We start from the raw sequence: 16,089 nt of genomic DNA, 5'->3' as shown, positions 1-16,089 counted from the left end.
AAAAAAAAAAAAAATCCCATGAGACCTCCTAAGAGAAAATTCTTTGTGAGAGTAGGCTTTGGTATAACACATTATCCAAACTTCTCCATTTTGCTGATGTCTTGCTTAACCAGTGTGGGCCAGGCACAAGCCGTTTCCTAGGCAACCCTCCCAGATGGTTTTCTCCCACATTCAGACTAAGTATGCAGAAGTTGCAAATAAGTAGAGATATGAAACTCCAAAGTTGCAAATATTTCTTTTACCCCGTGCTCTTACTTCTCAAAAGAAAGTGTTAAAAGTCAGCTTCCCTTTTAAGATTTTTATCCAAAAGAGGATTTGTGATGCAGACACTGCTTATTAACTTTGACGTTTTGGCAGAACCGATTCCATTTCAAATGTTCCCACAGATCGTGATCATTACTATGTCATGAAAGAGGCAAGTCTTCCCATTAATAAACACCTGAATGGCTTTCCAGCTTCACAGGTCTAGGATTAGAGGGCTAAGGTGGTGAACCCAACCTCCGTAACTTGGGAAGCCGCATGGCAGGGTGCAAGGGCCCTGGATGAGGCGTCTAGTCCCGACTCTGCTAAACCACCTTGCTGAGGGAGGTCAGCAATTACCTCTAACATGAGCATACGCCACTGGGAACCAGAGTGGTGGCAGCACCAGCAGAAGAAACCTCTACTTTTTTTTTAATTTTATTTGTTGTTGTTGTTGAGAATATACACAGCAAAACATACACCAATTCAACTACTTTTACATGTACAATTTAGTGCCATTGATTATATTCTTCAAGTTGTGAAACCAGTCTCATCCTCCTTTTCTGAGTTGTTCCTTCTCTCATTAAAATAAACTCACTGCCCCCTAAGGTTCTATCTAATTGAAGTGCTATTGTCAATTTAATCCCTTACAGATAGTTCTTAAAAGAGCATAATGCTCAAGGCAGACCTTTTTTACTAGTTAAGTTAAACTATTGTTTGGTTTTAAGATTTCATTGGATACTTTTCATTTAAAGTTTCAAGATTATCTCAGGGCAATAGTTTCAGGGGTTCATCCACCCTCCATGGCTCCAGAAAGTCTAGAGTCCATGAGAATTTGAAATTCTGCTCTACGTTTCTCCCCTTTTGATCAGGATTCTTCTATAGAATCTTTGATTCAAATGCTCAGTAATGGTGGTCAGGCTTACTATGGCGTAACCTAAGACCAAACCCACTGCCGTCAAGTCAGTTCTGACTCATAGTCCCATGTGTTACAGAGCAGAATTGCTCCATAGGGTTTTTTTGGCTATAATCTTTACAGAAGCAGATCGCCAGGCCTTTCTCCCACAGTGCCACTGGGTAGGTTTGAACCATCAACCCTTAGATTAAAAGCTTAGTGCAAACCGTTTTTGCCACCCAGAGACCTTGATGTGGATAATACTATCTGCATTTTGCTAATGAGGAAAGTGAGACAAAGAGGTTAAGATCATAGAGCTAGGAACTGGCAGGGCTAGGATTCAAACTCAAGTTTGTGCTCTTTAACAATACTGTTAAATCAAATAAGATAAAAGCTACAAGGGAATGCAAAGCACTGTACAAGTGCCAGACAGAAATAAAATTTGCTTAGCATGGCGTGGCCAGTTCCTTAGGCCACTGATCAGTAATCAAAGCCGTGGTAGGCTAAGCCAGGACTGCATTTCCACAGGTGCACGTCTCGCCTCAGGTTTCCCGTAGAGACACCAGGCTCACAAAAGACCAACTGTGAATTGCCATGACTTCCTGGTGATCCCAATCCCCACAGGGCAAAAAATCCCTACAGCTCATGTGCTCTACATCAACATTTGCATCAGGATCTTTGATACATACCATCACACTGAATACAACGCTCCAGTGAGGCAAGGAGTACAGATGAGGACATTGGCTCTGAGAGATTAAGAGACTCGCACAAGATCAAAGGAAAGCTTGTAGGTAGCCAGAATGCATACAGGGCCCCAAACTTCTGACTCCAGATCTGCTCCCACTGGACCCACCTAGTCACCAGACAGCACTGCAAACCAGTAGGCTAAGATCAAGAAACATGATGGCTGGTGTCTAGTTTTAAAGTCCTTGTTAGTGCTGGAAGTTAGCTAAGAAAAAAAGAAAGGAATGGCTGAGATCCCCACCCCAAAAATGTAGGTAGGACAGAAGCATAGGCAGAGTGAGGTGTGAAGCCAGCTAAACAGCGCTCATCTGCTTCCTCCCACAGGTGCTGTGGGCACCTGTACTGTCTCTGTCACACAACCGTCTCACCTCGAAGTGGACTACACTCACAAGGCCGTTACCATCGAGTGCACCTTCTCCCCCGTCGGATGCTCTACAAAGCCACCGATTAGTCTGTGGTTCCGCTATGGCGCTCACCAGTCGGAGAACCTATGCTCACGTGGATGCCACAGTGAGGCTGACAAGTTCACAGTGAGAGAGTCCCCGGCACAGAACCAAGTTTCCATCACTGTGAACAGGGTGTCTTTAAATGACAGTGCAATTTACATCTGTGGAATAGCATTTCCAAGTTCAGTGAAACCCAAAGCTAAGCAAACCGGAGGAGGTACCACGTTGGTGGTGAGAGGTCAGTCTGTTAATGCTTTATTTCAGTACATCCCATTTTGCTCAGACCTTTAATATTCATTACATCACTTACATGCAGAAATTATTAGATAAATTTGCTGACTTAATACCCTAGTCAGTGAAGGGCATGACCTGAGAACACGTCTACCTGAGGTCTGGATTAAGCAACTATTCCGACTCCATTTCCCCACTCCACCCCCACCTTCTCTCTCCTCAGACACAAAGTCAGTGTTATGTTGCGTGCTATATTCTCTCTCGACGTCCAGACTTTACTAGTGAAGGCTATGATCCTCCTTTCTGTATGTCAGTGATGTGGTGTAATGAATGTATCAAGTCCAAAGGGAAACTTGGGATGATTAACTACCCACTTTCTCAGGAACTGGGCTGGCACTGTATTCCCTAGAATGACAGACTGGAGAAGTAACCAGTGAACTGGACCCAGAAAAGGATGCATTATGGAGAATAAACACAAGCTTGGGGAGAAGTCATTGGAGGACCTTTGACCCTCGCCGTTCTGTCTGGATGGCAGGGAACAAAAAAGGGCCGATGTGGCTCTGGCTTCCTAGGATTTGCTAAAACCCAAGACTATGCCCTTTCTCCAGTGAGGACGTTAAAAGGCTGCGGAGAAGATTCTAGTTTAGTCCCACCAGTCATCTCCCAACTCATTCCCCTGCATAGTCTGAGATGAAGAAATTTTTTTTTACCTTTTTTTTTTTAAATTGTTGTGCTTTAAGTGAAAGTTTACAATTCAAGTTAGTCTCTCACACAAAAATTTATACATACATTGTTATGGGACCCTAGTTGCTCTCCCTGTAATGTGACAGCACACTCCTTTCCACCCTGGATTTTCCGTGTCCATTCAACCAGCGCCTGACCCTCTCTGCCTTCTCATCTCACCTCTGGACAGGAGCTGCCCATTTAGTCTCATGTATCTACCTGAGCTAAGAAGCGCACTCTTTGTGAGTATCATTTTATGTTCCATAGTTCAGTCTAACCTTTGTCTGAAGAGTTGGCCTCAGGAATGGTTTTAGTTTTGGGCTAACAGAGGGTCCAGGAGCCATGTTTTCCAGGGTCCCTCCAGCCTCAATCAAAACATTAAGTCTGGTCTTTTTACTAGAATTTGAGTTCTGCACCCCACTTTTCTCCTGCTCCATCAGGGACTCTCTATTGTGTTCCCTGTCAGGGTGGTCATTGGTGGTAGCTGGGCACCATCTAGTTCTTCTGGTCTTAGGCTGATGAAGTCTCTGGTTTATGTGGCCCTTTCTGTCTCTTGGGCTAACATTTTCCTTGTGTCTTTGGTGTTCTTCTCCTTTGTTCCAAGGTAGGCTGGGACCAACTGATGCATCTTAGAGATGGCCGCTCGCTAGCTTTTAAGACCCCAGACGCCACTCACCAAAGTGGGATGCAGAACATTTTCTTAATAAACTTTCTTAAGCCAGTTGACCTAGGTGTCCCCTGAATCCATGGTCCCCAAACCCCTGCCCCTGCTGCTCTGTCCTTGGAAGTATTTGGCTGTATTCAGGAAACTTCTTAGCTTTGGTTTAGCCCAGTTGTGCTGACCTCCCTTGTAGTGTGTTGTCCTTCCCTTCACCTAAGATAATTCTTGTCTACTATCTACCTAGTGAATACCCCCTCTCCCTCCCCACCCTCGTAACCATCAAAGAATGTTTTCTTCTGTGTTTAAACCTTTTTCTGAGTTCTTATAATAGTGGTCTTATACAATATTTGTTCTTTTGCGACTAACTAAATTCACTCAGCATAATGCCTTCCAGATTCCTCCATGTTATGTTTCAAGGATTCATCATTGTTCTTTATCATTGCATAGTATTCCACTGTGTGAATACACCATAATTTGTTTATCCATTCGTCCGCTGATGGGCACCTAGGTTGTTTCCATCTTTTTACTATTGTGAACAGTGCTGCAATGAACATGGGTATGCATATATCTATTCATGTGACGGCTCTTATTTCTCTAGGATATATTCCAAGGAGTTAGGATTGCTGGATCGTATGGTACCTCTATTTCTAGCTTTTTAAGGAAGCACCAAATTGATTTCCAAAGTGGCTATACCATTTTACACTCCCACCAACAATTGTATAAGTGTTCCAGCCTCTCCACAACCTCTCCAACTTTTATTATTTGGTGTTTTTTGGATTAATGCTAGTCTTGTTGGGGTAAGAATAGTATGAGACGAAGAAATTTTAGAGGAAAAGCTTCTTACATAATTCTAGGGGGAGGAAGAGAAGGGTAGGAGCCCCTTGCTTTATGTGGATCTCTTTCCTTAAACAGGACTCTGGTAATGATGAGCACTGAGATCATTAAATCATGAACTCAAAATCAAACCCAGCCCTTTGGTTTTAAAATAGGACTTTGGGGATATACAAGATCATCTTGTATTATAGTCCCTGCTTTTAATTATTAGTGTTGTTCTTTTAATTATTAGGGGTGGGCTTTTGATATTTGAATGTCATTTAACCTGTCTTAGTTAGTTTCCTCTAATCTGTAAGATAAATTATAAATGAGTTATACACATAAAATACTTTTAACAGTGCCTGGAGTCCCTGGGTGGTGTAAATGGTTAACTGCTCGGCTACTAACCAAGAGGTTGGAGGTGTGAATCTACCCAGAGGAACCTCGGAAGAAAAGCCTGACTGATGATCTACTTCTGAAAGGTCACAGCCATTGAAAACCCTACTCTGACACACATGGGGTCATCATAAGTCAAGGCCGACTCAACGGCAACTGGTTAAGGTTAAAGTTACTGGCATTATAACAAACACACAACTTTGCACATTTCTATGTTTCACTGCATTAGTCTTTTGTTAAAAAAAAAAAAGTTAGCGAGAAGAAAAATGGCTTTTAAAGAGATGGATAATCTCAAAATTGCAGACTTATATAAAAAAGGGATCCCTCTTTAGGAGCAGAAATTAAAGTACTTCTAAGACAGGCATGACAATTTCCTGCTCTTCTACAGAGCTCCTAATTCAGCACCAAGTCCAACGAGCGCCCAGTGGATTCAAACTGCCAAACTCTGGGTTAGCAGCTGTAGCTCTTAACCACTACGCCACCAGGGTTTCCAAAAGTTTTATAGATATGGCTAATTTGCTAGTTTCACAACATAAAACTGAGTTCACAGGATAAGCACCTCCGGGATATTTTGTTGAAAAGTACAGATTATTCATGCAATAATCATAAATCTAATTGTATTGTATGCTTCAAATAATCGGGTACTTGAAGGCATGGAATGTTAATTAATCGTGACCCAGATCACAGGGCACTTCCTGCAAGGAGGGAGAAATTCAGAATGTAAAAATGGATTTGAACATTCTGTTTCCAGAACTTTACTGTAAAGAAGAATGTACACTTGTAACAATGCCCTGTCTTTTACGTGTGCCATGAGCACTGTGACCCTATCCAGCTGTGTAGGCTACACACTTCCAAGGGTACAAGTGTCAGCATTCTGTTAATAAATACATGTGGAAAGATCTTAACTCCAGAAACAGCCTCTTGGTGACACTTGCACACCATTTCTATCGAAAGAAATGTTAAATGCCCTTGAACAACTGTCTTAAAATGTTTCTCTAACCTTAAGTAATACTCTCCATAAAAACAGTGATTCTCAGCATTCTGACAAATGGTTCATTGAATTCTTAAAAACTTGAGTCACATTTTTGGTATAATACATTTCAAGAGCTGATGAACAGGTTTTAACGATGATATACTTGAGGGTCTTTTGAATCAAGATACTGGCTACATGAATAGGCCAGTAAGATCGTGTTTCACCTCCAACATGTAGCTCTAATTGTACTTTACATATATATTTGCAAGAATATGTTTCAATAGTGACTATGGCTCTTTCTGTTTTTGTAATTAATAAAGAAACTAAGCTTCTCAGTAAGGGGCTACGGAACACCCTGATAGTGCTCTTACCGCTGCTCTGCATCTATGTCACTGGTGTGGGTGTGATCTTCATCATCCTCTCCCAAGTAAGTCAAATACTCTTGCATTGCATGGCCTATAGCCTTGAATATTATAAGGAAATAATTTCTCTCTCTCCACACATTGTGAGCCTCATAAAAAAGCTGATTAGCATCTTCCTTTGCATTTAAAGGGACACCACCTGCAGAAGAGAGCTGCAGAAGATAGCATACTTTTTAATGACAAAAGTAATTTATTAAGCAGAACACAAGATCCGCCGTGCTTCCTCTTTAAAGCCAAGCCCAGTAACATAAGAACAAGAGACTTTTTTTTTTAAATAACTGTATTACGTGCTCTCTTTCTGCTGGGGGTTGGGAGGAAATATGTGTTACTATATGAGAGCCCTAAGAATAGTCTTTGATAGCAAAAAAGGGTTTGACAAAGAGACTAAAAACTACCTTCAAATATTCAAAAAGGCCTAAAGTTATTGAGAAAGACTATCTTCTGGCTCTGCATATTCTTTACGAGAGGATATGCAAACGTTCTATTAGGATTACTATGGATCTTACAATCAACATCAGTTTGGTTGTTAAATTATTTTATTAATGGAATAAAAGCATCTCAGAAACGATATGAAAATTAATTCTTACTGTATATCATTTAAATATTTAGTTTAATCTTATTATGGTGTAACATATCTGCCACAATTGTTTTGGGTGCATAAAACGTTGTTACAAAACTATTCTCTTCTTGGCAGTCAGAATCCAACAATCTAAGGAACAAAGAAACAGAAGAAGACTCACGAAAGGTACAGACTGATACCTGTAAACTGCTTTAAAATTATGGCTTCTGCAACGATTTCAAAGCAGAAATACTTTAAGAAACACAGAGAGAACATCATGGTAACTTTCAACCATAGACAGTAATGTTTCCTACTGTTCAAAAACTCAGTGGAACCTCCAAGTGGTAAACTGTGATTTAAATTTAACAGTTCTCAACCGTAAATTCTACTGAATGTACTGCTCAAAAAAGACAAGCCTTAACTGTAGGTGCAGGTGTGGGGAGGGTGGGGGAGATTAGCTTCGGAGGCTGGTGGCAGTAAAGAAAGAACAAGCTCCAATAATGTGGAACGATCATCACCTCTAGTCCTAAAAGAGAGATTGTTTTTCTCATTTTGATTTATAGAAGAGCGCTCGGCAGATTTTTCAGGACATTGCTCAAGAACTATACCGTAAGAGATACGTGGAAACGAGTCAACAGCCTGTAAGTGTAAAGCATCAAAATGATGCAATGCAGATACAAAGAATATTTGACTAAAAAACACAGTGATACAGAAACCTCTCAGAAACAGACTAGACACAGGCCATGTTTTCAATATAGACGAGGATACTTTTGTGGATTAAAAGCTACTTGTGGAGTGTTTTGCATGCAGTAGTAGGCATTCAGTAGATGTCACAAACATTTGTGGATAAAATTAGAAAAGGTGCTTGTTTCCAATCAGGGAAAAATAATTCACACTAGAAAAGACCCAACTAGGACTAATGAACCAAAACTACCAAGGCCTCCACCAGACTAAGTCCAGTACAACTAGATGGTGCCCGGCTACCACCACTGACTGCTCTGACAGGGATCACAACATACGGTCCCGAACAGAGCTGGAGAAAAACGTAGAACAAAATTCTAACTCACAAAAAAAAGACCAGACTTACTGGCCTGACAGAGACTGGAGAAACCCCGGGAGTATGGCCCCCAGACACCCTTTTAACTCATTAATGAAGTCCTGAGGTTCACCCTTCATCCAAAGATTAGATAGGACCATAAAACAAAACAAGACTAAAGGGACACACCAGCCCAGGGGCCAGGACTGGAAGGCAGAAGTGGACAGGAAAGCTGGTAATAGGGAACCCAAGGTCGAGAAGGGAGAATGTTGACATGTTGTGGGGTTGTTAACCAATGTCATAAAACAGTATGTGTAGTGTTTAATGAGAAACTACTTGTTCTGTAAATCTTCATCTAAAGTACAATAAAAAAAATTTTTTAAAAAGAGAAGACCCAGCTAATGAAAATAGGAAATGAGTACTCCTTCAGTGTCTGGGATTGAAGTGATAGAAAGAAGTATTTACAATTGTTTTTAAGATGAAAATTTTATAAAATATGCAGTAATATTCGCATAAATATTTGCATAATCTATAATACATTCTGTCAGTGTTCCTTTAAAGTCCTATATAAACAGGTCTTTCAAACTAGATAGTGTTTTAAAGGTAGTACAACAGATAGTCTGTTTCCATTATGCATGATCAGATTGCTCAGATTTAAATTCAAACATACACAAAATAACGAACTTATGTGCTAGTGAATATATTTTCCTCTGAAAAGCCGCTAAGAGGGGAAATGCAACAGAATTCTTACATGAGATTTTTTTTTAATCCAACTTAAAAAAAAATTTTTACCCAGGAGAGTAATACTGTCCAAGTAGTCACTTTATCCTCTAATGTATATACAAATACAAAGAAAATGGTCTAATCACATAAGATGCCATCCTGTATTGTTATCAATGCCAGTTTATACTTTTGTCTAATTGAGGCTGGGGCATCTTTTTCAGCAAAGAGGCAAAGGCAAGTGGCCTAAAGACAGGCCTAGAAGTAGAACTGTAAATTTCTAAGCCAGGGCTTTGACAATGACATTGGAACAAGAAAATTATTTTTTGAGTTTCACATTCTAAATATAGCGAAAGCAATAACCTGGTCATTAAGACTACTGGAAGGGTAATTAGGACTCAGAATGCAGGACAACTTGGTTGTTTACATGTTGCTTGGAGCACGGTGTCATGTGGTTACATCGCCTTAAACACGGCCTGTATTTACCCTTGCAGGAGAAAGACAGAAACAGTTATGAAAACAGAAGAGCACTTTACAATCAGCAAAGACTATAGAAATGTTTTAATTTTTAATTAAGCCACTGAAAATCCAACTCCGGAAGCTATGGCGGTGTTAATGAACATACAACAATCGGGGTTTTGGACAACTGGCTGCAAAAAGAATGCCAGAGTATAAGAAAACTATGACTAATAGCAACTATCAAAAAATATTAAAACTCAACAAAATACAACTGAAAAATACTTTCACAATTTACTAGGAAAAAATCTCAGCCTAACATCTTCAAAAACTTCAATTTTTATAACATATCCTATGTTTTTCAACATATGAGGCATGTGATAACCATTATCCTGAAGAAGATTCAAAGTCACAACACGTGCCTCAATCCTGAGTGGAAGAATTGTCTTTATGGGCTGTGGAAGTAGAGGGACAATTGGACTCAGCTGAGTAGAAGGACGGAAGGAAGGGAAGGAAAGAGAAGAGGAAGGAGGGAGGGAGATGGGAGGAAGGGATGGAGCAAGGACTGACTTAAGGGGCAAAATTAAATCAGGGCGAAAATTATTTCCTCTGATATTGCAATGGGGCAACAGTACAGTGCACATTTCTTGCCAAGGTATGCAAAATAACTCACATCATGCTACCAGCAAAGAGTGAGACTATAACAAAATAGAGAACAGAGTGAGAATACAATAGCGAAAATACAGAAAATCCAAAGCAGACCTTGACTGAAGGTTAAACAGAGAAAGCCTCGGAAGAAATAAGCCACGGCTGACTCTAGGTGTCAGTGTTGTGCCAAATAACAGCACTAGGAAGGCGTGTGTGAAACGCACAGTACTGTATGAGCACCTCTGCCATACAGATTTTTGGTAAATTTAGCGGGAAGACATCCGAGAAGGGTCGGGTAGAGCAAGGACACATATGGAATTCGTTAGTATTTCACTAAGAAAACACGATAAAGGTTGCTCTTTGAAAGCTACTTCAGTGTAAAAAATCTAAAGTACCTACAAGTGTGTATTCACTATTAAACATGAATTACAACCTATAACGTCTATTTCATTGAAGTGTTTCTTTCAAACTGCTATTAAATGAGGTCAAATTTTAAAAGATTTTCTATCCCTTGGAAAGTTTTTTGCATTCATGACTTAATTCAGTGATCTCCAACTTTTATGAACACAGAGGCTAGTAAAAAGTGGAAAGGGAGATAGCACATAACCTCATTTTATGTGTAAATATGTATGTGCATGTGAATATGTATATGTGTGTGTACGTGTATATATGTACGTGTGTATATATGTATCTCAGATACAAAAATAGAAATTAAACAATGGCATAAAAAGCAATGTAAATAGAAACGCTAATATTTTCTTCCTATATCCCAAAATAAATTGTCTAGTGTACTCCCTGGAGTGTACACCCCCCACCCCCACCCACTTTGGGGACCACTGGCTTGCATGACATAAATGAACTTCTAAACTAGATGGCAAAAAAAAAAAAAAAAAAGGCAAGCCCTAACTCCATCTAGGTGAATAAAACCACCAAAACCAAACCCACTGCCATCCAGTCAATTCTGACTCACAGCGACCCTACAGGACAGAGTAGAACAGCCCCATAAGGTTTCCAAGGAGTGGCTCATGGCTTCGAACTGCTGACCTTTTGGTTAACAGACGAGCTCTTAATCACTGTGCTACCAGGGTTCCAGGTGAATATAAGTGTTTAATTACATCATTTACTTCACATTTCTGGAGTCATTACATTTTGATACTTAACTCCAGAGCTGAAAATACACTGTTCTTTGTGTAACTAACCAGGAGATAAACTCCCTGAGATAAACTAGTATTTGATTCAGAATAAGCCCTTCCCAATGTACGAAAGAGCTGAGCTCAAAGGTGGATTTTTAGGCTGACATTTGGAATGCAATTTCTCAAAAAGAAAGAAGTTATTTTCTCCCAGATCATACAAAGAGTGCCTGATACACATATAATATTCATTCATTTATCCATCCACCTAGCCAACCATATTTACTGAGTGCAAAACTATTAAACAATTCAATGTCTCTTTCGCACCCTATCCATGGGCCACACTGAACCTGCCCTACCCTAACCCCACCTTGTTCACGCCTTCATGCTTTTGTATATGCTTTTCCACTCCACCGGATAAAAAACACTCCACAGAGTACAAACCGAGCTCAAATGTCACCTCCTATGTGAAACGTTCCCCAGCACCCCGCAAACCCACACTACTTGGTCATATTTCTTATCACGCTCTTCTGCCATTATTTGTTTATATCTACCTTCTGCACTATATTGTAAGAATGTTAAGACGAGAAGCACATTTCTCATTTATCTTTGTACTTCCACTGCTTAGCACTGCCTGGGACATAGTGGACCCTCAGATGCTTTACAGGAATGCAAATGAACAACATTTCTATAGAAAAGTATTGCTCAGCATTTCAACTAAGAAGTGAAGGATGTATATCACTCCCTAACAGATCTTGCAATGAGGCTAGCCATCCACCCTCACCCATCTCCATAAGGTCTGTTTGTTGAATCCGTAACAGTATTAATTTTCCTGCTGAGTACCCAGAGAAATTTTTACTGGAAAAGATAAAACTATAGCTTTTGTTCAGATTTAAGTTTTCCATGAAAATAAAAAGGGAACAATGCTGAAACCACTACAAGAGGTAAACGGACAGAGACAAGATTCTAGCATCTACATACATTACCCTCCAGGCAAGCGCGTTTAAACATACCAAAAGACTTAACGGGATTTTCAGGATAAGTAATTTCTCTTTTCACTACTATGTAAGACTTGAGAGAATCTGAAACCCCTGGCTAAGAGGCATATGGTTAAGCTTCTGTAGCATGAAGTCACATAAGCTGATGGAGAATGAACAGATTTTGAGATAAAGTTAAAATGCAGAATGAAGATTTCAAATTCGGATTGTTGTTAAGAGTTTCAGGCAGATCTAAAAGACATTGACAAATATTTCAATCAGAAGACCTATGAACAAGTATGATCAATGAAGCCTAAAAACAAAGTTAAAGAATAGGAAAGAAAGAAATAAAGCTAACATTTATCAAATACCAATACTGAGACAGACACGGATTCGGAACTGTCCTATACATTAGATTATTTAATACTCTCAACAACCGCCAAGACAGGTATTAAAACACTAAGATTAATGAGAGGCCCAACTAACCCAGGCCACAAGTGCTGACCCATATTTCCAACACAGGTCAGATCTCAAAGCCCAAGCTCTTTCCACTACACAGTCCTGCTTATTTCTATTTAGACTGACAGGAGCTTTAAGGTAAACACGTCTAATCCAACCAGACCAATGACCCTGGAAGAAAGTGAGAATGTTGTCAAAGAGCTACCTTCCAAAAAGCACAGGCCTGGATGGCTTCACAGGAGAATTCTACCCAAGTTAAAAGAACAAATAACCCCAGTGCTATTTAAACTGCTCCAGGGCATACAGAGAAAAAAAAAATCCACATTATTTTTTACAAAGCCAGCAGAACATTGATACCAAAACATGATAAAGATCAAGTAAAGACCAATTATTATTCATCAATAATATTGATGGTAATAATTTTATCTAGGATTTTTATAACAGATCCTAGCAGTGCATTAAGACTAAGCTGTCTCAAGCACAGAAAGGCAAGTAACTAGAAAATTACTATTACTTTAATAAGTCAGAGGAGAAAAACAGTATGAATGACTATCTCCAAAGATGTTTAAAATGCAGCTGACAAAATTTAATACTGATTACTGATTTTTTAAGCTCTTAATAGGATTTTAAAAGAAAAATGCACCTCAAGCCAAAAGACAGCATGTTTAATTTAAAGCAGAAACACTTTCATTGAAGTCAGAAACAAGACAAAAATGTTCACTACTTTTTAACATTTTCTGGAAGTAACTACAAATGCACTTGGACAAAAAAAAAGTCTAAAAGTGGAAAGGAAGTAGTAAACCTATCTGCAGATGATTCAACTGTATATCCAGAAAACCCAAGAGAATGGATAAAGAAACCACTGGAAACACTAAAATAATTCAACAAGGTAAATGGTTACAAAATCGGTACACACACCCCCCAAAAAACTATTGCTTTTATATGTATACATAATAACCATTCAAAAACATGATGGAAGAAAAATTCCTATTTACAATGGAAGAAAAATTCCTATTTACAATTACTTCTCTCTCTCTCACACACACGCACACACGCACACACACACACACACACACACACAAAACCATTAGAATAAACCTAACAAAAATTGTTCAGGACCTTTACAAAGAAAATGTTACATTATCAAAAAAGATAAGGAATTTAAAAATGGAAAGACACATGCTATAACTGGCTAATACTCCCTAAAAAACTTTAATGTAGGGGAACTAGAAAAGCTGATGCTTTTCAGAAAAGCTTCTGAAGTGATTAAGGGGGGACTAGGTCACAGCCCTGAAAACCCTATGAGCAGATTCTACTCTGCACACATAGGGTCACCATGAATCGGAATCAACTCAACGGCAACTAACAAGTGTTATAATATTAAAATGTATGATAAAGCTACAGTAATTCGAACAATTTGGTATTGGCACACACACAGATAAATCTAACAGAACAGAATCAAACATACATAGGACTTTTGCCTATGATAAAGGTGGCATTTCAAATAATTGGGGGAAAGACAGATTATTCAATAAATGGTGTTAGGAAAACAGGCTAGCTATCTGGAAAACTTACTCTTTAACCAGCAGTTCCACCTTTAGAAATGTATCATACAGATCATCTTAAGCCTCACTTTCTTCAAGTATTTTCTCTATGTCGTCATCTCAGTGAGGCCCTTCCCTGAGCACCTTCTTTAAAACTGCAGCGTCCCAACTCAACCTCAAGTCCAGAAGCTCCTTTCTTGCTTTTGCTGTTTTTCTCCATAACACTTAACCACCATCAACATGCCATTTGTTTACTGTCCCTCTTTTGTTTTTTACAAAGCCAGCAGAACACTGATACCAAAACATGTGCGCTCCATGCAGGCAAGGTTTTTTTTTTTTTTTTGGGGGGGGGGTCTGTTTTTTGCTCACTGTATCTCCAGTTTTTAAACGAATGAAGATATTCTGTGGCAGAAGAGTATTCAACAGCCACTTTCCTTCCGCTTTCACCGTGGACTCAGCCCCACAGCATAAATATGCTCAGGGCAGACGACTCCTTTCCCTAAAGACTGCCTCATGATGGTCTGTACCCCTTGCTGGGGCTGGTCAGGCAGGGGGACATGCTCCATCCTCACCAGTGGGATCTAGGTGCAGGGTGCTGGGGAGATTTCTGGGAAAGGTTTCCCTCACTAATAAAAAAAGGATGTATGGGAGAAAACGTTCCTTTCCTTTTCAAGATGTTGTCATGTCTGCATATGAAGCTTGGCACTACATCAGTCACATAATCATGAGCGGAAACAATGACAAAGTGAAGATAAAGAGAAGCGAGCAAGCTCTGATTTCATTGGAACAGCTGTATCATTAATTAACTAACTTTGGAACCACTTTTTTGTATCTGAATAAATAAATCCTTAATTTTTAAAAGCTACTTTTAGTTGCTCCTTCTGTTTCTTGAAGCAGAAGGCATCCTGATACATACGTAGACTTGCACACAATTGCTCATTTCAATACTGTTTATAAAGCAAACTGCTGGTATATAAAAGTACAACAGTAGGGGCCTCCTCAGGTAAAATGTCCAGACATCCAGTGCTGTCCTGGTAAGTGTTTGACAACCCACTGGGGAAAGGGGCAGCTATTTGTAGTATTTGTCAATTTCCATGACATAAATACTCCCACCATGGCCAATTTTAATAATAGCTATGTTTAGGAACCAGTTCACTAAATTCCTGTGAATTTAACAATCAGCTCTCATGAGCCAGTACAATCCAGCTCCAGCACAAAATAAATAATAAATAACCAAAATCAAATCCGTTGTAGTCGATTCCAACTCATAACGACCCTACAGGACAGAGCAGAACTGCCCCATAGGGTTTCCACGGAGTGGCTGGTGGATTCAAACTGCCAACCTTTTGGTTAGCAGCTGTAGCTCTTAACCACTGCGCCACCAAGGCTCCAGCTCCAGCATACCACTGCTTATATCCATACAATGATGCTGATATATATGTACTGATAAGGAACAATTTCCTAGATGTATTTAAGTGCAAAGAGGCAACAAAAGTATTTATAATGGGCTTCCACTTTGTATAAACCATTTTTAAGATCTAATATGTACATACATGCTTCTATTTGCATAGACTACCTTTGGAAGCATATTCAAGAAACCTCAACAAGATTAGGGGGCTGAAGTGGATAAGAAACTTTAAATGTTTCATTCCCTCTTGCAAGCTGCTTTAACTATTTTTAACATGAATTGGTTTTTGCTAAAAATTATAATTTTGAAAAATGAAGCACATCATTTAACTTTCATTTCTACAATACAGTAAAACCTGCCAAGGCCAGAACCTACATACGGCCGAAACCTGTCAGAGTAGGAAAACTCAAATATTTTCCGCTAAAGCGAACGATAGAAAAGCGGTTAAGACTCCACCCTGTCCAAGGCGGACAACTTGTAAGACCAAGAAAAACAAGGCAGTCCGTTCGAGTTCTGGCTCTCACAGCTTTCACTGTGTAATTCTTTTCTTGATTGGATACCTTTTCCTTTTTCTGGAGCTTGAAACAACTCTCACCAGATTTAATAAC

At 39.5% G+C, this 16,089-nt stretch overlaps 2 protein-coding genes across 5 annotated transcripts in view; one reads left to right on the top strand and one right to left on the bottom strand.

Moving 5' to 3' along the window:
- Positions 1-10,399, top strand: part of IGSF6 (immunoglobulin superfamily member 6) — an 11,992-nt gene extending 1,593 nt beyond the window's left edge. Inside the window, exons 2-6 of one of the 2 annotated variants that reach the window (XM_023728520.1) lie at positions 2,255-2,563; positions 6,443-6,549; positions 7,239-7,289; positions 7,667-7,744; positions 9,354-10,399. In XM_023728520.1, the coding sequence (XP_023584288.1) occupies positions 2,255-2,563; positions 6,443-6,549; positions 7,239-7,289; positions 7,667-7,744; positions 9,354-9,413 (605 nt within the window). In that variant the 3' untranslated portion in view covers positions 9,414-10,399. Of the gene's footprint in view, positions 1-2,203; positions 2,564-6,442; positions 6,550-7,238; positions 7,290-7,666; positions 7,745-9,353 lie in introns of both variants that reach the window. The other variant, XM_004391355.3, reaches the window with a different exon arrangement.
- The window catches only part of METTL9 (methyltransferase 9, His-X-His N1(pi)-histidine), a 52,254-nt gene that overhangs the window by 4,200 nt on the left and 31,965 nt on the right, over positions 1-16,089 (bottom strand). The gene's annotated exons all lie outside the window — the stretch shown is intronic.

The sequence above is a fragment of the Trichechus manatus genome, unplaced genomic scaffold (assembly GCF_000243295.1).
Source record: "Trichechus manatus latirostris isolate Lorelei unplaced genomic scaffold, TriManLat1.0 scaffold00024, whole genome shotgun sequence".
NCBI lineage: Eukaryota > Metazoa > Chordata > Mammalia > Sirenia > Trichechidae > Trichechus > Trichechus manatus.
The sequence above is the reverse complement of the archived record's forward strand: the minus strand, read 5'-3'. Positions and strand labels throughout refer to the sequence as shown.